This window comes from Ambystoma mexicanum, chromosome 7p (assembly GCF_040938575.1).
Source record: "Ambystoma mexicanum isolate Mex_15411 chromosome 7p, UKY_AmexF1_1, whole genome shotgun sequence".
Classification (NCBI taxonomy): domain Eukaryota; kingdom Metazoa; phylum Chordata; class Amphibia; order Caudata; family Ambystomatidae; genus Ambystoma; species Ambystoma mexicanum.
In genome coordinates, this window is record NC_090939.1 from 11488034 (window position 1) to 11510860 (window position 22827).

The 22827-nt window shown below is 50.6% G+C and overlaps 1 protein-coding gene across 2 annotated transcripts in view; it reads right to left on the bottom strand.

Moving 5' to 3' along the window:
• LOC138525616 (cystathionine beta-synthase-like) overlaps positions 1-22827 on the bottom strand; it is a 215315-nt gene that overhangs the window by 59842 nt on the left and 132646 nt on the right. For both annotated transcript variants that reach the window (XM_069635662.1, XM_069635663.1), the window contains exons 5-7: positions 7634-7713; positions 6596-6727; positions 5683-5752 (exon numbers count right to left, since the gene is read on the bottom strand). In XM_069635662.1, the coding sequence (XP_069491763.1) occupies positions 5683-5752; positions 6596-6727; positions 7634-7713 (282 nt within the window). The remainder of the gene's footprint in view (positions 1-5682; positions 5753-6595; positions 6728-7633; positions 7714-22827) is intronic.

The following is a 22827-nucleotide window of genomic DNA, read 5'->3' on the forward strand; positions in this document are numbered from 1 at the left end:
TGGAGGGGTGGCTTCCAAACCTTCTCTGATCAAGGCAAGGGGCCCCCTCACGGGATGTCCAAATAGTAACTCAAAGGGGCTAAAACCAACACCCTCTTGAGGTACCTCTCTGTAAGCAAACAGCAGGCATGGCAGGAGGCGATCCCAGTTCCTCCTTAGGGGCTCTTCCAAAGCACCTAGCATGCCCTTGAGAGTTTTATTAAATCTCTCAACCAGACCATTGGTCTGGGGATGGTAAGAGGTGGAGAACTTATAGGTTACCCCACACTCTTTCCACATGGTTTTCAAGAACTAGACATGAAGTTGGATCCTCTGTCAGAGTTAACCTCCTTAGGGAATCCAACATGGGTAAAAATGCCCAGGAGGGCCCTTGCAACCACCTTGGCAGTAACAGTCCGAAAGGGTATAGCCACAGGGTACATGGTGACATGATCAACCAAGACCAGGATGAACCGATATCCACCTGAAGTGGGAGGGTCAAGGGGACCGACAATGTTGATGCCCACCCTCTCAAACGGTGTGCCAACCACTGGCAATGGCTGCGGTGGGGCAATGACACTACCTCCAGTCTTTCCAGACATCTGACAAGTGGAGCAGGTCCTGCAGTGGGACTCCACTTCTACTCCCATCCGAGGCCAGTGGAAATGGGCAGAGAGCCTCTGCTTAGTCTTCTTAGTACCAAGATGACCAGCTAAGGGCACCTCATGCGTCAACTGCAGCAGGAAGGGCCTGTAAACCTGGGGTACCACCAACCTCTTGAGGGCACCAGGTTCAGGCTTAGTGGGCTCACTAACAAGGAGCTCACCCTACCAATAGATTCAGAATGTCCTAGGCACTTCTCCTTGTGCCTGGGACAGGGCCTGTTTCCTCAGACCCTCGAGAGAGTGGCACTTTCTCTGTCCCTTACAGAAGTCCACCCGGGAGGGTCCTCCTTCAGCCAACAGGCATTGAAGGTTGAGGTGGTCCTCCGGGTTGAGAACCTCTCCCACAGGAGAGTCTTCTGTCTCTTCGAGCTCTTCGCTCCTCTACCTCCAACTCCCTCACGGTCAGTCGTTTTTCAAAGAAACGAGCTGGGGGTAGATCTCTGTCTTCGGCTGAGGCCTCCCTCTGGAACAGCCTCCCTGCCACTCTAAAACTTGAGGAGAACCATCTCCGGTTCCGTAAGCACCTCAAGACCTTCCTCTTTTCTTCTGCCTTCGCTCCCCCTCTCCCCTGCTGATCTGTTCTCTCTTGGCACCGTGCACCTGGCCACCCTCTGTCCTTCGGGCCCAGGTACCTGCTCACCCTGCCACCCTCCCGCACTGCCTCCGGGCCACCCCTTGCACTGGGTTCTGTATCTGTACCCATACAGCCCCCCCTTTTCTTCCTGCACTTATCAGACCTACCCTGTCTGCTGCCTTAAACCTAGCACTTGCAAATTGCTATTATTGTTATTTATGTTTCTCCTCTGCTTCGCACTTTCCACTCCTCCCCCCTTCCATGCACTTTTCCCCTCCCCCTCTCCCATGCACTTACGCGTTCTCAATGTCACTGGGCCTAGTAAGATCGCTGTTTTGTTCTCCCCTGTTTCCCCTCCCTTGCCTTGACACGCTCTGAAACACTTGTGTACGAGCGCGATATAAATAAAATATCATATCCTATCATATTTCTCCCTCAGGAGTTGAGTTTGGGTTTTCCACTGGCCCCAGCCCGTCCGGAGCATGGATCTTAATGGGTGCTGTAGGAACAGCAGGAAGAAAAGGAGCCCCCTTCACAGAGGTGGCCTTCTTGGTCTTCCTTCTTCGTGCCTTAGGCCTCGCCTTTGGCTCGGGTACCTGACTCACAGCCAGACCCGGGGTCACCTGTGACCTAGTGACCGCAGCAGCAGTCATGGGAAGACCATCCGAGATCAACCCCAACTCTACTAGATCATTACCTAACAGAATGTTAGCAGGGACATTGTCCTGAACCAGGACAGGAAGCTTTGCTGTCTTGTCTCCAATCATGAGTGTGACTACGGCTACAGTCGATAATTTGGGAGGCCCACCAGCTAACCTGGTGGTTCTCAGAAGAGCACCTACATAGTCCTCTGACTTGAGCAGGGTCCTGTCCACCACTGGCATGCTTGCCCCAGTGTCTCTCAAACCAGTAGAAGGCTGGCCATTCAAGAGGACACTTGTCAAAAACCTATGAGTGTTCTGTGGGATAGTCGCCAGTACTTCTGCGTACTGGTCCCAGGCCCCAAGGGACACTAGGGAAATCTCTACAGAAGCACCAAATGTGATTCCTGTAGAGGAGGGGAGGACAGTGGCCTCCACCTCAGACATGGGGTAAGGGTAGCTCAGGCTGACAGCCTGTACTCCAAGTGCCTTACCTTTACACTTGAAGTCACCCTTCTTGTGATCCAGAGCCCCACATTCCCAACAAGTGCCAGGAATGCGGGGTACGGTACTGGAACCACTGGGAGCCTGCTTTGCAGCAGGTGGTCCACTACTCTTATTCCCACCCACAGATGGCTTATCCCCACTAAATGTTTGGGTCTTAAGAGAGGAAGGTTTTGGTTTACCCGACTGTGACTGCTTTTGGGACTCCTCAGCTTTCTCAGAGGTCCCCTTTTCGTTGTCCTTGTCCTTCCCACTGGAGTCCTTAAGGGACACCCGGTGGGAGACCCACTTGTCAGCTAGCCTGGCCAGCTTAAAGGGATCCAAAATGTTCTGGTCAGCAACATACTGACGCAGCTCTGGTGAACAGGTTTCAGAAAAATGCTCAAAAAACAACAGGTGGGACAATTCAAACAAAGGTTTTCACTTTGTAACCATCAATCCACCCCATCATGTTCATGTGCGCAGCACTCACCCAGTCAACCCAAGACACATTCTCTCTTTTCTTAAAATCCCTGAACCTTTTAAGGTATTGGGTAGGTGTCTTGCCAAACAATTAAAGCAGACTTTATGCATGCATACTGACCCCTTTCTTCCACACTCAGTTTCAGAATACAGTCATATCCAGTCTGAGGCACTCTGCTTAACAAACATTTAGCCCAATCTCTCTTATCAACATCATGAATTGCACAAGCCATTTATTTCAAACCCTTCAATCCATTGGAGGATATCTGAACTCTCCACAAACACACCAACCAAATCTTTCATAAACTTGGTGGCTGGGGACCTGCCACTCTCAACTGGTTTAGCTGAAGTCTCCACTCTAGCTTTCCCTAGCTGGATTCTTTGGTGCTCAGTGTCCCTATCTTTGAGTATCACTTGCTGTGCCAACTCCTCTTTCTTCAACTCAGTTTCTGTTTCCAACTTTTTGTATTGAAAGGCTACCTGTTCCCGTTGTAGCTCCAATTTTAAAAGTTCAATCTTCAGGGCTCCCCCCTGAAGAGCATGTGCTGGGGTTTGGAACAGAGGCAGCAGGAATGGTGGCGTTCCCATAATCAGATTCATTGACAACACCAGGGGCGGAGACCTCATTGGTTGTTCCACCCCTTCAAGAGTTTCACCATCAGTCTGGTAGTCCACCAGGGCAGCTATAAACTCAGCCCTAGACTTATCCACAAAGTCTAACTCCCTGGCTTCACAAGCACTCTGGAGAGCCTCTAAGCTCCTCCTAGTCAATTTACCATTTGCAATAGACTCTATTGCTTGTAATGCAGTTATCTTGTACACAACTAAACCTCAATTTAACAAAGTGCAGATATTTTGTAAGTGGCATGGTTATACACTGATTCTTAAAACCATAATCATCCCACCGCTGCCACCAGTGTAAAGACTGGTAGGGGGTGGTCTGTACTTCCGCTCTCTATATGGTAGAGGAGAGGCACAGAGGACCACAGCCAAGATTCTTTATTTGGTAGCAATGGATGAGCAATCAAGGCCTAGCTTCTCAAGAGGTGATGCAGGCTGGTTCTTAAGTACAGTGTAGTCCCCAAGCACCCCCAAAGGAATGTCCGCACACTGTATTAGTTAAAACACAGTCTTTGTATAATTAATATTCAAGGTTATGTTCAATATCATTATAACTCACTATGTACTTGTTTATCTATAATGGCAAATATACAGTTCTACGTGGTACCACAATTACTATTAGATCTCTTTAAAGTGCATCAACTGTACGGTTAAATGGCACACAAATCAGTTCGTAACGGAAACCAACAATAGATATAAGAGGAAAGCAGTTGGTTAGAACAAGTGGCAGAATACTGGCCCCGATACCTAGAAACAGTTCTGTGTGGAGATCCGCCCACCTGGGCAATCTGTAGAATAAAGATAAATCACAAACAAAGTCCATATATTGTTCACAAGAGACTTTCCAATAGTTCTGCAACCCCAAAGTACCTGGCCTTGTAGCATTCCTCGTCAGGGAATCGACAGCCCTTCTTGAGTGCTCTCCCTTTAAGGCAGGAGTCACGGGTCGTCGAACGTCCGACGGAGAACAGGGTGAACTACGACGGTGAAGTGGCAGCTTCTTTCCTAGCGGTGCTCGTTGACGGGGAAGTGTAAACGCCCTGCAAGGAAGAGGCGTGCGGGGCACCTCGGTGTCGATAGCTCAGGACCGCAAAGAGTTTGAAGAACTGTGGCCCAGCAAGGGTGTTGAGTCGTCGGTGTCTCTGTGGTCTTTGGGTGGCAGGAAACCCACCGGCGGATGCTCCTCGGTGCGTCGACGGCCTGGCCTTCTCCGGCGGGATAAGACGGGCGGCGGTGCGGACGGGCTCTTCTGTGATTCGAAAGTTCTTAGGCAACGGCAGCACGGCCGTTGACGACGACGGTCATCGACAGTGGCAGAAAACAGTCCGGGTGCTTCTCTTTGGGATTCCGTGGCAGTCCCCGTCTCCAGTCGGCAGCCTGTCGTAGGTCTGTATACCAGGGAGCTTTGGCAAAGATCAGCTGGTGCACGATGGTCCCTCGTAGCACAGGAAGAGGGTGCCTTACCAGGTCCTCTCTGGGTCAGTCCTTGGAGACACAGCAGCTTTTAGATTGATGAAGAAGGGCAACAGCAATTCTTCTGTTCCAGCATCGCTTCAAGGTCAAGCTTCAGTTTCACTCTGGTTACTCTTCGTAGTTTGGACTTCAGCTTCTGAACACGAATTCTAGCAGTGAGAGGCCCCCAGATATACTAATTGATCTCTCATTCATTCTGCTGGGTCACACTCAGGCAACCAATCGGTCAGAAGGGCATTCATGCAGGCAGGAAGCCAATCAGGTGCATAGTGCATTCAGGCCATTCACTTCTCTCCAGACACTCACAACAAGTTATGTGTATTGGGACAAGTACCCAGCCATTCAAAACTCCACACTGCATTCATACCAGTTTCGGGCAGGGCTGTCTCAGTCATTGTGTTTCATACCAGAAACCAGACATCCACAACAAGAAGTGCATATTGGTCACACACTCCATTCACCCAGGTCCCACCCACAGGGTGTACCCACAACATACAGTCACTGGGAAGGCTCCAGCCAGTCTGGCCTGGACTTCACAACACCACCATATATGGTACTTCCACCCAACAGCCAGTCAGGTGGAAGGGACAGAGTCAGGGCTTCCCAGGACTTTGGTAAAACAAGGTAACGGGCAATAGAAAGCAAAAGGCCACAGGGGCCATCTTGTTTCCTATCAGGAATCCACTGATCCCAATGGCAGGGCCTGGGTATCCCAAAATGCAGTGTGATGGATTCAGCCCGTAACCGCTCCTGGGTGACTTACCTCCGCACTGCAGCAGCAACTCTTCGGCGGTGGTGTCATAGTGGGATAGCGGATTTGCTGGGTTACGGTACTGCGTGAAGACAAAGGTAAGGTATGCAAGTGAGGCCCAGATATGCACAAAACATTCCATGGCCAATTACTACTCGACCTCTTATGCATCCATCCGAACGCTGTTCCCCTTTGCCTGTCCGCCTCTATGATTCTCCCTCCTTCCCGCTCGATGCAGTCTCTTCTTTGCTCACATAACTCCATGTTTCTGTCCTCATAGCTGCACCACCCACTCTCTATCCCCTTCCCCCATATGCCCCTGAAACCTCACCACACTGTTCTGCGACTGCCCTACTTTGGTCAATAGCTCGCCATTGAGCTTTAGCTCCCTCTCTTTACCCCCTTCTAATTCTCTCCACCAGCCATTCTCTTACTCTCCTCCCCTCGCTCTATCTTTCCATCCATGTTGTGATTATCCCCCAATTGGCTCCTCCCCCTCCTTCCTCTTATTCCCTTCCTGGGAACTATCAAGTGTGGCCCCGAGACTCAGCCAAAATCAGTTTTCTCAGGGTCACCCACATTTTCTGTAAATGCACTGGGAAACTGCTGTGTGTCTAACCATTGCAGATTTGCAAGAGGAGTTTGATGTTGAGGTGTGAACTGTTATGGGAACAGCAATTGTAAAGCATATATAGACCCCTCAGGCTACACAGCCTATTGTTGCCCTCTTCTGAGTATCATTCCATCCACGATCCGCCTGATCTATGCCCATTCACTACTATGGAATCAAACAGCCGCGGACTAATATTGGGGTGATTCAGACTATAGGGTTCGCATGTACCCTACTTCTGGGCCTCCTTGTGCACATGCCCATCCCTCCCACCAAGCCCACTGAACACCACACACGCCGACACTCAAAGGGTACCTGGTCCAGGACATGTGAGTTGGGAATTTCCCTTCTCAACCTTTCAGCCACCCGGATGTGGCACTCAGGATCCTGCAGCAAGTTGGTAGGAGTTCTGACAACTTCCGCTCCAAGACCCTTCAGGATATCCACCTAGACGCCAAAAATGCCAATGGTCAATCCAACTCTGGGCCTACAATGTGTAATACACCCACCTGTGCACAGTGCACAAGTTACACACACCTGTCAGTGCACACACACACACCCCTCACCCCCCAAGCAGTCATCACTCCCTTATTGCAATGTTTCAAACACATTTCCACGCCCACCTAGACACCTCTGAGTGTACAAAGACTGCACACTTACTTATTTGTACATGCATCATTATCAGAGTACTACTAATCACTGCTATCTCTGGGTGCATTACAAATACCCTGAACCGCTAGTTGTACTCTCTCACCACACACACATTTGGCTGTACAAACATCACAATCTCGTTTTGACTATACACGCAAAATTCACACCGGCCTCGGGTGGCACTACAAACCGACTCCAATCTGAGACTTGAAATCTCACCCACTCGAGTGTGCCGCTTATCTCTCGGTGTACTACAAAGAAACCGCTTCCCTCAGTGTACTCAAATATGCCACCGACTTCTGAACATGCCACAAACCGCCCTCACCTGGCATCAGACTGCTGATCAGAGCCACCTCTCAGTGCACCAACAACCACCCCACCTCTGAATGTACCAGGGACCACACCTTCTCCGAGAGTACCATAAATAACACCCTACCCATCCATCACTCCTGCAAGAGAGTAGCAAAAATCACACCTATCTCCAGATACTTGACAGACCATCCCCAGCCGACGTATCGCCCCAACCTCTGAGAGTCCTAGATTGCACTGTTGTTTTTAGCACCCGCACATCCATGAGTATTCCAGGAGGTTTCGAGAGTAGGGCCTGCACATCTCATCACACTTCCAAAGATGTGCTACAGGTGAGCAGCCCTGGTTTAGTTTCCTGCTGGGAAGCCGCTGCAATCACGAGTCAAGTTTTACCTTCTCTTGGCTCATGGCCTTCGGCATGACAATGATGCAGCGGTAGCCTTTCACCGCGGCGATGAGCGCCAGCCCAATCCCTGCAGAAGACCAGAAAATAGCCTTAGAGAAACATGGATCGAAACATCGATAGGTGAACACAGACAGCAGGCCCAGTATTCCCTCAAATATTACCCATGAACATCTGACAGCATTTTCTCTCAACCTATCAAAATTGTGTTTATTTGGATAAATGATATCAAACAATTAATTAACAACTATAGGACTTCTTCCTATCTTCGAAGATATCTCTAATGAATTCAGTGATGTTCATATTGAGTTTTAAACTGAATTAGATTCTTATTTGAAACTAAATATGGAGATGAACTGGAACCTGCTTTTGTTGCAGAACTCACTGAGTTTGTGGGGTAAGCTGTTAGATAGAGGTGTCTATGTGTTAACCGTAGTCTGGATATGACATTTCTTTACATTTGTGTTGTAAGGTGTATAGATTTTTCTTTTCCCTGAAATAAGTTTAAGGAGAGAAATCTAATAACAGTTACTATTATTCTAGATAGTCAATTTCATATATTAACATTCGAATGGCTGCAATAAATAGTTTTAAAATCAATAAAACCCGAATAAAACACAGCAAATTCCCAGAATTGTGCCCTGGCAGCCTAGTAACATTGCAGCCCAATAGTGCGTGTCTGTGCCTGATGTGCCAGGCTCTTAGCAAAGACCCCCACTGCAGTGCCAGGCGGCAGTGCCCTGAATGGATCCCATACCGAGAGACACAAACAGTGCTTTAAGCCGAGCCTGCCTTCAGCGCTGCTGTGCTAGACAGATTAGCTAGACACGTGTGGGATCTTCTTTTCTTGTCTGGCAATTTATGTTATTTATTTATTTGAAGATTTATATAGCGCGCCAAACCCAGAGGTATCTAGGCGCCTGATCTTAAGAAGTTGGTTACAGACATATAATTCATCTGATACATCATTGAATGGTTTACAGGCATATGGTACAGTACATAAGTGAGGGTTACAGGCATATCTTATATTCATATCATGCAATAGCAGTCATTACCATGCATTATTTAATGAGTTTACACAATTTACCAAAAGTTGAACTACAGAAATGGCTTGTTCCTGCAACTGGAGTCCGATGCTAGATACGGACTCCTGAGCTCAGCTCGGTGACAATTATTAGGAATCTTGATTGAAAAGCAGAGTTTTAAGGCCTTTACGGAATGCCTGCAAATGTTCACAGAAGTATTTTTCCAGCGTGATATTGTGGAGGTTAGCGGTTAGAATACACAAGCTCATTTTAACAAACAGAAAGCAACAATGTCTATTAATCACACATCTAACCATACAACAGGGTATTTTCCCAACATAAAGTGTGTGGACCAAGTTCCACTCATGAGCTTTCTGGACTGTGTGATCCCAAAATGTGCTAGATCCAAAACCTACGTTATCTATCTATTGACTAATCTAAAATCCTGCAGAGTTAATGGACCAAGAGGTTAACCAGGCCTATCCTGTACACTGGCAAGGGATTTCAAATCCGAATCTTTACCCAGTAAAGTATGGGGTCAGTTTGACATTATTAACAATCCCCAAAGTTCCCAACTCATGGTGCAAGGGCATGTCAGAGTGCTATCGAGCAAAGTCAGCCAAGACTTAAATGACAGGCATTCTGTCAATTCCAGACGTTGCAGGTTTCACGAGCCTCAGTGTCCCGCTCCAATAAGGATCCCAGGAACAGGTTGCGCGAGCCTCAGGTCCCGCTCCATTAAGGATCCCAGGAACAGGTTGGGCGAGCCTCAGGTCCCGCTCCATTAAGGATCCCAGGAACAGGTTGCGCGAGCCTCAGAGTCCCGCTCCATTAAGGATCCTAGGAACAGGTTGCGCGAGCCTCCGGTCCCGCTCCATTAAGGATCCCAGGAACAGGTTTCGCGAGCCGCAGAGTCCCGCTCCATTAAGGATACCAGGAACAGTTTGCGCAAGCCTCTGGTGCCGCTCCATCAAGAATCCCAGGAACAGGTTTCGTGAGCCTCAGAGTCCCGCTGCATTAAGGATCCCAGAAACAGGTTTTGCGAGCCTCAGAGTGCCGCTGCATTAAGCATCCCAGGAACAGGTTCTGTGAGCCTCAGAGTCCCACTGCATTAAGGATCCCAGGAACAGGTTTTGCGAGCCTCAGAGTCCTGCTCCATTAAGGATCTCAGGAACAGGTTTCGCGAGCCGCAGATTCCCGCTCCATTAAGGATCCCAGGAACAGTTTGTGCAAGCCTCTGGTGCCGCTCCATTAAGGATCCCAGGAACAGGTTTCGCGAGCCGCAGAGTTCCGCTTCACTAAGGATCCCAGGAACAGGTTTCGCGAGCCTCAGAGTTCCGCTCCATTAAGGATCTCAGGAACAGGTTTCGCGAGCCTGAGAGTCTCGCTCCATTAGGGATCCGAGGAACAGGTTGCTCAAGCCTCAAAGTCCTGCTCCATTAAGGATCCCAGAAACAGACATTGCGAGCCTCAGAGTCCCGCTCCACTAAGGATCCCAGGAACAGGTTTCCCGAGCCTCAGAGTCCCTCTCCATTGAGGATCCCAGGAACAGGTTGCGCGAGCCTCAGAGTTCAGCTCTACTAAGGATCCCAGGAACAGGTTTTGTGAGCCTCAGAGTGCCGCTGCATTAAGCATCCCAGGAACAGGTTCCGTGAGCCTCAGAGGCCCACTGCATTAAGGATCACAGGAACAGGTTTCACAAGCCTCAGAGTCCCGCTTCATTAAGGATCCCAGGAACAGGTTTCGCGAGCCTCAGAGTACCACTCCATTAAGGATCCCAGGAATAGGTTTTGCGAGCCTCAGAGTCCTGCTCCATTAAGGATACCAGGAACAGTTTGCGCAAGCCTCTGGTGCCGCTCCATTAAGGTACCAGGAACATGTTTTGCGAGCCTCTGAGTCCTGCTCCATTGAGGATCCCAGGAACAGGTTGCGTGAGCCTGAGAGTCCCGCTCCATTAAGGATCCGAGGAACAGGTTGCGCAAGCCTCAGAGTCCCGCTCCATTAAGGATCCCAGAAACAGACATCACAAGCCTCAGAGTCCCGCTCCACTAAGGATACCAGGAACAGGTTGCGCGAGCCTCAGAGTCCCGCTCCATTGAGGATCCCAGGAACAGGTTGCGCGAGCCTCAGAGTCCCCCTCCACTGAGGATCCCAGGAACAGGTTGCGCGAGCCTCAGAGTCCCGCTCCATTGAGGATCCCAGGAACAGGTTGCGCGAGCCTCAGAGTCCCCCTCCACTGAGGATCCCAGGAACAGGTTGCGCGAGCCTCAGAGACCCGCTCCATTGAGGATCCCAGGAACAGGTTGCGCGAGCCTCAGAGTCCCGCTCCATTGAGGATCCCAGGAACAGGTTGTGCATGGAGCACGTTTAAGGATGACATTGGGGCTCACTGCTCAAAATGCTTACCACATTCCTGAATTTGTCACAGCATCTAAATAAAAACAAGGTGCGCCTGTCAACCTGCCGGGGACCAGGGCCCTTGTTGATGAGGTGGACTGTCCAAATAATGAAAGAACGCTACATTTTCCAACCCTATTAGCACCAAATAAATGTTAGCTTTGTTTTTCGTGGGGATGACATGTCACTGATTTTGTTTTGAGGTGTTTATGAGTAAACACTTTGCGCACAACAAAAACATACCATTAGAAAAAGTCCTTCAGACAGCGTAGATTCCTCGCCCCTCCCCCCGCGTTGCTCACTGCTTCATGGCCTAATATTTAGATGCTGGCTTCTCGGGTCCTATATCCACGCCATCCCATAAAATATAGGGTTTGACAGGTCCCAGTTCGGCTGGTCACTGAAGAGCCTGGGTTCAAGCCCCATTCTGTTGCCTCCACCAACTTCAGGAAACAGTCTAATTTATCAAGCGCGTAGAGGTAGAGCTGGGGCCTGCTGCTCCTGCCTTCTAGCTCATTGCCCCCCTCTCTGTCTAGCAGGAAGTACACAGAGACCTTCTGCCTTCTAGAGTCCTCACTGCTCTGATCTCCCTGACCGGATCTCATAGTGCCTCTTCCACTTGCCTCACCAACACAGCCTCCTGGTAACTTCTGGTTCTTACTCCTGGTCTTGTCTACTCCACCTGCTAATAATTTATCCAGCTCTCCCTCGTTCTCTTCCGATCTTAGCTCTTCCTCCTACAGACTAGAGCTTCCACCTCCTCCTTCCTCCCAAGCACTCACCTTCAGACTCTCCCCCTCTTATGTTGGCTCCTCTTCCTCCAAACGTTCATGAACTCCTCCTTCTGATTTTACCTCCTCTTCATGGCTCCTTCTCCTCCCTTCAACTCCAGCAGCCTCCAATCTCCCACCATCCTCGTAGAGCTCGCCGAGACCCCCAGACTGCACGCCAAGACCCACTGCAGCATCCCACGGCAAGCGTCTGGGTGGTCTGGTTTAAAAGGCAGATTCCCACCGATGCGGCAGAATATCGGAGGTATTTTGTCTATACCACATTGGCCCCCTATTTTCATTTCACTGAGCCATTCTGTGATTCTACTCTGCATGCCACACATGCCCACCAGGCCTGGCCGGGCAGACCTCAGCTGCCCAGGACAACACACGCCGCATCCACCTGGGTCTACTTCTCCTTTCCACACTGTCCTATTTTGCTGCCCAGTATGGCTGGTACTAAGTTGTTTTCGCATATGGTATGTTTGCTGATCTGTATTGGCTGTGGCCTGATTCCATCTGGGCTAAGAGTTTGTTATTGTTAGGCAGAATGCCACTTGGATCCACGCCAACGTGATTCCATATTATAGACCTTTCTTTTTAAGACGGTTATCTGGGATCTCGCCCTAGAGCTCCTTCTGGCAACCTCTGTAACTAACTTATTACAACGCGCTGCACACATCGTAGCTGACAATTTGTATATTCTGTTATCTTGTGCATAATTAGAAATCTTGTAGCCATCATCCTGGATTCCTCGAGTGTTATTCCTGTCTGGTCATTTGTGTGGCTCCCGGGCACGATTCCCCCGCTCTCCCTGCTCTGTCCCGGGGTCCCACCCCAGGTCTTCTCACTCCTCTTCCACCACGCCACATAGCACACACCTCCTCAGACTTTACTGAGCGGGATCCCGTCTCCATCTTAGTTGATCGAGCTTCTGCCACCTCATGGCAGCGGCCCAGTTCCAGGATGCAGGGCAGAGTGATACCCGGCTCTCTCAGGACCTGCCTCCTGAGTTTGCCTGAGGAGCACGCCTGAATTAGCATTGTGTGAATCATGTCCTCCGCATCTCCCCACGCACAGCCCTGGGAGAGGCGACGCCGGGGTCCATAAACAGTGTCCAATGTTTCATCGTCCTTTTGCTTGGCCGACAGCATGACAAACCTCTCATAGTCCACGTTGGCAAGGGGCAGGAAGTGGGCCAGGAGTGCTGCCTTGGCTGTGTCATAGCTGCCATCCCCCGCAGGAAGCGACTCGAAAATTTCCTGGACCGACGGCCCAGCGGAGTACAGCATCGTGGCCACCCTGCTGTCGTCATCCGTCACCTGGGCGGCCCGGAAGTACATGTCGAGACGACCGACCCACCTCCTCCACCTAGGCCCCATGCTGGACGGCGGGCCCGACGCATCAAATTCTGGGATGGGCTGCAGGGCTGCATGGGCTCGCGCTTGGGCCATGATGGGAGGTCCTGGCTGGGCAACTGGCTACACGACCGGTGGCCCCTGAGGCGCAGGAGCTTGACCGCCTACTTGGGGTTGAGGGGGTAGCTGTGGAGCGGCCAATGGCTGTAGAGCTGGAATCACTGGAGCCTGAGGAGCTTGTTGTTGACCGCTTGGCCACCGTCTTGGGGAGGTGGTCTGGCTGCAAGGTGCCCACCGTCTTGCCCACCAGCGCCACTCATGGGCCTGAGCGCACAGGCACCCCCACACTAGGACCTGTGGGCCGCAACTCAGTCACCCACCACCACCACGCACCTGGATGCCCCTAACACAGGCACAGCGACAGTCCAACCTGGGGAAGGTATGGTGGAATCTTGCCTTCGGCTTTGATGAATTAGAAAACATGACTGCCCACTTGAGGAACCGCCACTGCAGTACTCCGCCCTGATGATGAAGAGGACAAAGAAGAGGCCACAGCAGCCTGATGATGAAGAGGATGAAGAAGCACAGTGCCCCTCCACTGCAGCAACACCAGTGGTGTAAATGTTCCAAAAATTGGCTGAAGGACAGAAGAAGAAAACTGGCCCTGCCATTTTAGCCCTTCTCCTTGCTCTCACTAGATGTAGGAGGCCCAAATGTGAAGTAAAAATCAAAAATTGGGCATGTATATGCAGGTTAGACTGCCTGCAAGCAGTTTGTCCAAAAATTAGACCTGGATCACCTTCCCCATCCAAACCGGAGCTTGGAGAAGTTCCACGATCGTGTTGACAAAATGGCCGCCAGCCGCGTGTGCGATCCGCAGCCACGGCGTGAAACGAAATGTCATCCGTTCCATTTCGTGTAGAAAAAAATTGTGACATTGATCACCGCCGGGCCCGGGCATCCGCATCCACTCGTCGCCACTGTTGGGGGTCGGTCACGGCCCCCATGCGGTCCCATAAGCCCCCGCACTCGACAGACACACACACCCACGTCTTGCCAGTTCGGGCTTCCCGGACGCTCTGCCGCGGCCGGGAACGCCCCGTTTATTTATGCAGCACGCGACGGCGTGCAACGTCACGCCGCCGCGTGCGAGTTACATCACGGGGCAGCGCCACAGTAAGGATCTGTAGCTGTGGCTCAGAAGGTCTGTACGGCAGGAATTGGTCATGGCACCCAGCCTCCTGTGAGTCAGAGTGAGACCGAGGGGGCTGGCCTAAGTCTATTTTAACCCTGACCCAGCCATTTTGAAGTTCTGCCATGTTTCTTTAGAGCTGCTTTGGGCTTGACAGCGTTGAGGACAGAGCTATAACTCGCTCCCTGGTTGCTTAGTGGAGTTGGGGAACGCTTCACTTCCTGATCCTCGCATAGTTTACTGGGTTGGCGCATGCTCGTGAGCTGGCAGACATTTCCTGCAGGTTTGAGGACACAGACAGGCACAGGGACCTCTGCTTATTTGCAGTGGGAGTGACTGAGGTCTCCTAGGTCCCGGGGAGTTCTCATACAGCAGCGTCAGGTGCGAAGGAAGGAGATTTTAAATGGTCCACTTCAGGGAAGGAGCCTGGTACTGATTGGCGATTATTGGGGAGGGGTTATGGTACTGCTTCTGTGAGTTTTTGGGGGCGTGGCCTTTCTTTAAGAGGCGAAGTGGTGGCATTACAGTGACAGAACCCTGGCAAGTGGTCCAGGTGACGGGAGAGCGCCCCTGGGGTCCTCCCCATTCTGCCCAAGGCCTAACACCCATTGGTTTAGGGAGGCACCCCGCCTTTAAGGTCGCCCCCACAAAACGCTGCCGAGCCAGGCTTCGTCACAGGCCTTAGTCGAGGAGGGAGGTGGGTATCAATCAATGAAGGCACTGTTTGTGGGGGGTTATCAGGGGTGACGTAAGCCATGTAGAGTTTTGAAACCCGATAATACTGAACTCACTGTGAATGCCAATGAGGTCATATTGGGGGTACTCTCACCAAGGGGTCTGTAGAGAATGACTGAGTGGTGTAAAGGGACGCTGTAGCCACAGCCAGCAAGGTGCAAGCAGGTTCACGGCAGGCCCCACCTACCCCCGGGCGGAGAGAAGATACGCAGGATGGATGGCCCTTTGTTCCATCCATACTGTGTCTCTCGCTGGCGGCCCGGGTAAAAGCCGGGGAAAAACGAGGTTTAGAAATGGAGGCAGAGATGCAAAGCAAGTCTATCCATCAATTTCTAAAAATCGTTTTGGGTTGGGTGTACCTCTACATCTGTGCACCCCTCTTCGTAAGAGGGGTGCACAGATGTACAAATACACCCAACCCAAATCTGTGCACATCTGTGCACCCCTCTTGCATTGCATCTGTGGAGGGAGGGGGCAGGGAGAGGGCAAATTAAACTGTTTGCATGTCTCTGAGTGTGCACGTGGTGAGGGTGAATGCTATGGGCGGGGAATGGAGGCGTAGAGGGAGGGAGCTCCCTTGAATTCTAAGGAAGGAAACTGCGCGGGAGGGGGGTGTGGGGTTAGGTGTGATCACCTTCTTGGGGGGGCTTTGCAGGGGGAGGGCAGTAGAATGTGATAATTCGGCATTTTGCAGACCATACAAATCGGCCAAATTAAATCAGTCTTTTCTGTATTTGTTACTCAAAATGCAGAATTATCACATAGAACCCAGTACGAATCTTGCCATATTGTTGACCTTGTTCAGTGTAATAAAATTCAAAGGGACAGTACTTGCAGGGCTGCTGTAACATTGGGCTTCTATATTTTCTAAAGAGACAGTAACAGCCCTTCTCAGCAGGGCTGTGCAATCTATATGAGCCAGCAGCTACTAGTAGAGCTGCCATGTTTGAAATGGGGCAATGCTGGTACTCCTCAGTTAGCTCGCTATACTCTTGATGTGGTAGTACTGCTGTTTCCCAACAGGGCTTCTATAATTTGTTCATCCTCTCAGCGGTAATACTATGCTTTTGTTGAGGCAATGCTAGTTCATCTTAGTGGGGCTGCTATACTTTTGACGGGACAACATCAGCTCTTCTCAGTTGAGCTGCAACACTCTTATTGACAAGCCCCAGCTCTTCTCAGCAGATTTATTTATTATTATTGGTTATTTATAATGCGTGTAAATACCCAGAGGTTTCTAAGCGCGGACCGAGGGACCGAACCTGTGTTGCGTGGACAGGGGGATCAAACCTGTGTTGCTCCATGTCGTCTTGCTTCCAAGGCGAGCACGTTGCCTCTGAGCTATCCTCCCGAGACTCTGAAGATCTGAAGTACATTTAATGATACAGAACTAGAACTATTGAGCAAGTCTGATATCATCTTCATCACCATCAGAATAACGCAACACTGTTGTGGTTATACAAGAGCTCATATATTTAAAGGGATGGAATTACTTAGAATGTAGCAGCGCTATTCAATAACCCAAAGTGCTTAAGCATAGTTAATGTGGAAATACTACACTTCTCACCGTCGGGACAGTACTGCCACTTCTCACAGAGGCTTTTTCTCAATAGGGCTGCTATACTTCAATAGGAAATGACCAACACTACCCGCAGGGAATTGCATACTCTTGATGCCACCGAAGCAGCACTTCCACCCACCACAGCTGCTTTATTGTTAATGGCACAGTCCGTGTACTTCTCAGCCACTCTGCTTTACATTTGAACAGACCGAATTGTCATTTCTCAGCAGGAGCTCCCTCAGACACAAGTTATCACCCCTGCACACACAATGAATGAATATGGTATGGATCTATAGGTCGAGAAAATTGGTGTGACAATTCAGAGTGTTTGAACAGAAATATAATTGTCTTCCCAGATGGGAGACTGACTCCATTAATATACATGGGGTCACTGAGAGGACCAAGAGTGAAACTGTACGTTCAGTTGTGAGATTACCAGCAACGGGTATACTATGCTCCAAGGAGTGAGGTGACCACTCAATATATCACACTGTTTATAGGTGTGAGACCCATCCTGAATGCTTCCCCAAAGAGCCTTAGCCAGAGTTTCACACTGAAGAAGTGAGCATGTGATCCGGGGTCTGCAGCCCACACACATGCAGGGAATTCCCATGCTCCCACTTGCAAGATTTGCACCAAATTAGTGAGATTGTGCTCCAAGGTTGGAGGCACACGCACAGGTTTTGCTCTGAGGTTTGACACACTCACAGGATGGGCTGGCATTTCGTTCTCCCATCCTACTTGTGTTGCACTGCCTTTTGAGGGCTACTACAACCTGGATGATTATAGAGGGGTGCAATAGGGGCAGTGATGGCCTGCTGGAATACAACTGGAAGGCTTAAACCCCCTTCTTACTTGACTTTAGTATATGCAGTACATGCTACCCAATGTTTCCACTGTTCTGCGTCCCACCCACCTCGCACCAAGTTTGCGACTACGTGCAAATGCGGTCATATGACTGCCGGTGATGTCACTTCCTATGTTTGGGCACCCCCCGGGAAATTCATAAGTCGGCTCCCCTGGTTTACGGTGCATCCTGACCATAAATACGCAGATATTCTCCAGCAAGGGACGGAAAAATGCCACCCTGTGCCTCTCATGGTGGTTATTGCGGCTACAGCGCTTCGATGTCGGGCTGGTGTATCTCCCTAGTAATAAATGTTACAGCCACCTGCCAGATCCGGCGGAGCGGCTGAGCTGAGAATTCTGATAGCAAATGTAAGTCTAGTGGCCTCCTTAGAGGAAGTACAGGAAGAGGTGAGAGTGCATGACACTCTAGGGTGCAATGAGAAGCGACCTTAGAGAAAGTGCGGGAAGAGGTGGAAGTGCATGACAACACTCTACGGTGCATTGAGAAGCGACCTTAGAGAAAGTGCGGGAAGAGGTGGGAGTGCATGACAACACTCTAGGGTGCATCGAGAAGCAACCTTAGAGAAAGTGCGGGAAAATGAGGAAGTGCATGACAACACTCTACAGTGCGTTGAGAAGCGACCTTAGAGAAAGTGTGGGAAGAGGTGGGAGTGCATGACAACACTCTAGGGTGCATCGGGAAGCGACCTTAGAGAAAGTGCGGGAAGAGGTGGGAGTGCATGACAACACTCTAGGGTGCATCGAGAAGCGACCTTAGAGAAAGTGCGGGAAAAGGAGGGAGTGCATGTCACTCTAGGGTGCGTCAAGAAGCAACCTTAGAGAAAGTGCGGGAAGAGGTGGGAGTGCATTACAACACTCTAGGGTGCATCGAGAAGCGACCTTAGAGAAAGTGCGGGAAAATGAGGAAGTGCATGACAGCACTCTACGGTGCATCGAGAAGCGATCTTAGAGAAAGTGCGGGAAAAGGAGGGAGTGCATGTCACTCTAGGGTGCGTCGAGAAGCGACCTTAGAGGAAGTACGGGAAGAGGTGGGAGTGCATGACACTCTAGGGTGCATCGAGAAGCGACCTTAGAGAAAGTGCGGGAAAAGGAGGAAGTGCATGACAACACTCTACGGTGCGTTGAGAAGCTACCTTAGAGAAAGTGCGGGAAGAGATGGGAGTGCATGACACTTTAGGGTGCGTCGAGAAGCGACCTTAGAGGAAGTGCGGGAAGAGGTGGGAGTGCATGACACTCTAGGGCGCATCGAGAAGCGACCTTAGAGAAAGTGCGGGAAAAGGAGGAAGTGCATGACAACACTCTACGGTGCGTTGAGAAGCTACCTTAGAGAAAGTGCGGGAAAAGGAGGGAGTGCATGTCACTCTAGGGTGCGTCGAGAAGCGACCTTAGAGGAAGTGCAGAAAGAGGTGGGAGTGCATGACACTCTAGGGTGCATCGAGAAGTGACCTTAGAGAAAGTGCGGGAAGAGGTGGAAGTGCATGACAACACTCTAGGGTGCGTTGAGAAGCGACCTTAGAGAAAGTGTGGGAAAAGGAGGAAGTGCATGACAACACTCTAGGGTGCATCGGGAAGCGACCTTAGAGAAAGTGCGGGAAGAGGTGAGAGTGCATGACAACACTCTAGGGTGCATCGAGAAGCGACCTTAGAGAAAGTGCGGGAAAAGGAGGAAGTGCATGACAACACTATACGGTGCGTTGAGAACCGACCTTAGAGAAAGTGCGGGAAGAGGTGGGAGTGCATGACAACACTCTAGGGTGCATCGGGAAGCGACCTTAGAGAAAGTGCGGGAAGAGGTGGGAGTGCATGACAACACTCTAGGGTGCATCGAGAAGCGACCTTAGAGAAAGTGCGGGAAAAGGAGGGAGTGCATGTCACTCTAGGGTGCGTCGAGAAGCGACCTTAGAGGAAGTACGGGAAGAGGTGGGAGTACATGACACTCTAGGGTGCATCGAGAAGCGACCTTAGAGAAAGTGCGGGAAAAGGAGGAAGTGCATGACAACACTCTACGGTGCGTTGAGAAGCTACCTTAAAGAAAGTGCGGGAAGAGGTGGGAGTGCATGTCACTCTATGGTGCGTCGAGAAGCGACCTTAGAGGAAGTGCGGGAAGAGGTGGGAGTGCATGACACTCTAGGGTGCATCGAGAAGCGACCTTAGAGAAAGTGTGGGAAAAGGAGGGAGTGCATGACAACACTCTACGGTGTGTTGAGAAGCGACCTTAGAGAAAGTGCGGGAAGAGGTGGGAGTGCATGACACTTTAGGGTGCATCGAGAAGCGACCTTAAAGGAAGTGCAGGAAGAGGTGGGAGTGCATGACAACACTCTAGGGTGCATCGAGAAGTGACCTTAGAGAAAGTGCGGGAAAAGGAGGGAGTGCATGTCACTCTAGGGTGCGTCGAGAAGTGACCTTAGAGGAAGTGCGGGAAGAGGTGGGAGGGAGTTCATGATACTCTGGGTGCATCGAGAAGCGACCTTAGAGAAAGTGCGGGAAAAGGAAGAAGTGCATGACAACACTCTACGGTGCATTGAGAAGCTACCTTAGAGAAAGTGCGGGAAGAGGTGGGAGTGCATGACACTTTAGGGTGCGTCGAGAAGCGACCCTAGAGGAAGTGCAGGAAGAGGTGGGAGTGCATGACAACACTCTAGGGTGCAACGAGAAGCGACCTTAGAGAAAGTGCGGGAAAAGGAGGGGGTGCATGTTACTCTAGTGTGTGTCGAGAAGCGACCTTAGAGGAAGTGCGGGAAGAGGTGGGAGTGCATGACACTCTAGGGTGCATCAAGAAGCGACCTTTGAGAAAGTGCAGGAAAAGGAGGGAGTGCATGACAACATTCTACGGTGCGTTAAGAAGCGACCTTAGAGAAAGTGCGGGAAGAGGTGGGAGTGCATGACACTTTAGGGTGCGTCGAGAAGCGACCTTAGAGGAAGTGCAGGAAGAGGTGGGAGTGCATGACAACACTCTAGGGTGCATCGAGAAGCGACCTTAGAGAAAGTGCGGGAAAAGGAGGGAGTCCATGTCACTCTAGGGTGCGTGGAGAAGCGACCTTAGAGGAAGTGCGGGAAGAGGTGGGAGTGCATGACACTCTAGGGTGCATCGAGAAGCGACCTTAGAGAAAGTGCGGGAAAAGGAGGGAGTGCATGACAACACTCTATGGTGCATCGAGAAGCGACCTTAGAGGAAGTGCAGGAAGAGGTGGGAGTGCATGACAACACTCTAGGGTGCATCGGGAAGCGACCTTAGAGAAAGTGCGGGAAGAGGTGGGAGTGCATGACACTCTAGGGTGCGTCGAGAAGCGACCTTAGAGGAAGGGCAGGAAGAGGTGGAAGTGCATGACACTCTAGGGTGTGTTAAGAAGTGACCTTAGAGAAAGTGCGGGAAGAGGTGGGAGTACATGACAGCACTCTAGGGTGCGTTGAGAAGTGACCTTAGAGAAAGTGCGGGAAGAGGTGAGAGTGCATGAGAACACTCTAGGGTGTGTCGAGAAGCGACCTTAGAGCAAGTGTGGGAAGAGGTGGGAGTGCGTGACAACACTCTAGGGTGCGTCAAGAAGTGACCTTAGAGAAAATGCGGGAAGAGGTGGGAGTGCATGAGAACACTCTAGGGTGTGTCGAGAAGCGACCTTAGAAGAAGTGCGGGAAGATGAGGGAGTGCATGACAACACTCACGGGTGCGTCGAGAAGCGTCCTTAGAGGCAGTGCAGGAAGAGGTGGGAGTGCTTGAGAACACTCTACAGTGCGTCGAGAAGTGACCTTAGAGCAAGTGTGGGAAGAGGTGGGAGTGCATGACAACACTCTAGGGTGCGTCGAGAAGTGTAATGTTAATGTTAAAGGACATTTATACCACGCACTATCACCACCAGAGTGGTCCCCTGGACAGTAAGTAGTCGACCAAACAAGAGCACAATGTATCTGGGCTGATTTTTTGGTACCTCATGGGACATATAAGCGCCTAACCATACCCATATCCAGGGACCCTATGAGCGTCGGGAGTGGCTGTTGTGGATCCTGCAGAGCGTTGTGGTTTGAAGCTGGATGCATGATGATCCCTTCCTCCACCGCAAGCCGGAGAGTTTCAGAAGAGCAATGGAGACGAATAGAAGCCTGCCAAAGTGCTGTGTCTGACCAAGGTCCCTGCTGGTCGCCATACACCTAACGTCAACAGTTGTACTGAAGATGGCATAGTTGGTGAGGCGGGCGAGCGGGGGGTATGTAGCACTGGCCGTTGCTGTACCCCTGGGCTGCAGCTTGATCTCTTATTCTGCTCCTAGCTTGCTCTTACCTTGTCTACACCTGCTTCTGCAACAGACATTGGTACTCTGGTGTATTTAGCAAATGCTCTGTGCTCTTACTTGTTATTACTTTGTTTCCACCTCTTTCTGCTGCAAAGATCCGGTGCACTGGTGTACTCTAAAATACTAGCACCTTGAGTGGTGTTTGCGATCTATACTGAGTGCATAGTGTGTATTGAGTGCGCAGAGTGCCGCCTTTAGTGGGTGTTTGCGATCTATACTGATTGCATAGAGTGTATCTAGTCCGTGAGTGCACAGAGTGCCGCCTTTAGTGGGGGTTTGTGATCTATACTGATTGCTTTGAGTGTATCTAGTGTGTGAGTGCGCAGAGTGCCGCCTTTAGTGGGTGTTTGCGATCTATACTGATTGCATAGAGTGTACCTAGTCCGTGAGTGCACAGAGTGCCACCTTTAGTGGGTGTTTGTGATCTATACTGATTGCTTTGAGTCTATCTAGTGTATTGAGTGCGCAGAGTGCCGCCTTTAGTGGGGGTTTGTGATCTATACTGATTGCATAGAGTGTATCTAGTACGTGAGTGCGCAGAGTGCCACCTTTAGTGGGGGTTTGTGATCTATACTGATTGCTTTGAGTGTATCTAGTGTGTGAGTGCGCAGAGTGCCGCCTTTAGTGGGGGTTTGTGATCTATACTGGTTGCTTTGAGTGTATCTAGTGTGTGAGTGCGCAGAGTGCCGCCTTTGGTGGGTGTTTGTGATCTATACTGATTGCATAGAGTGTATCTAGTCCTTGAGTGCACAGAGTGCCACCTTTAGTGGGTGTTTGCGATCTATACTGATTGCTTTGAGTGTATCTAGTGTGTGAGTGCGCAGAGTGCCGCCTTTAGTGGGGGTTTGTGATCTATACTGAGTGCATAGTGTGTATTGAGTGCGCAGAGTGCCGCCTTTAGTGGGTGTTTGCGATCTATACTGATTGCATAGAGTGTATCGAGTCCGTGAGTGCACAGAGTGCCACCTTTAGTGGGTGTTTGTGATCTAT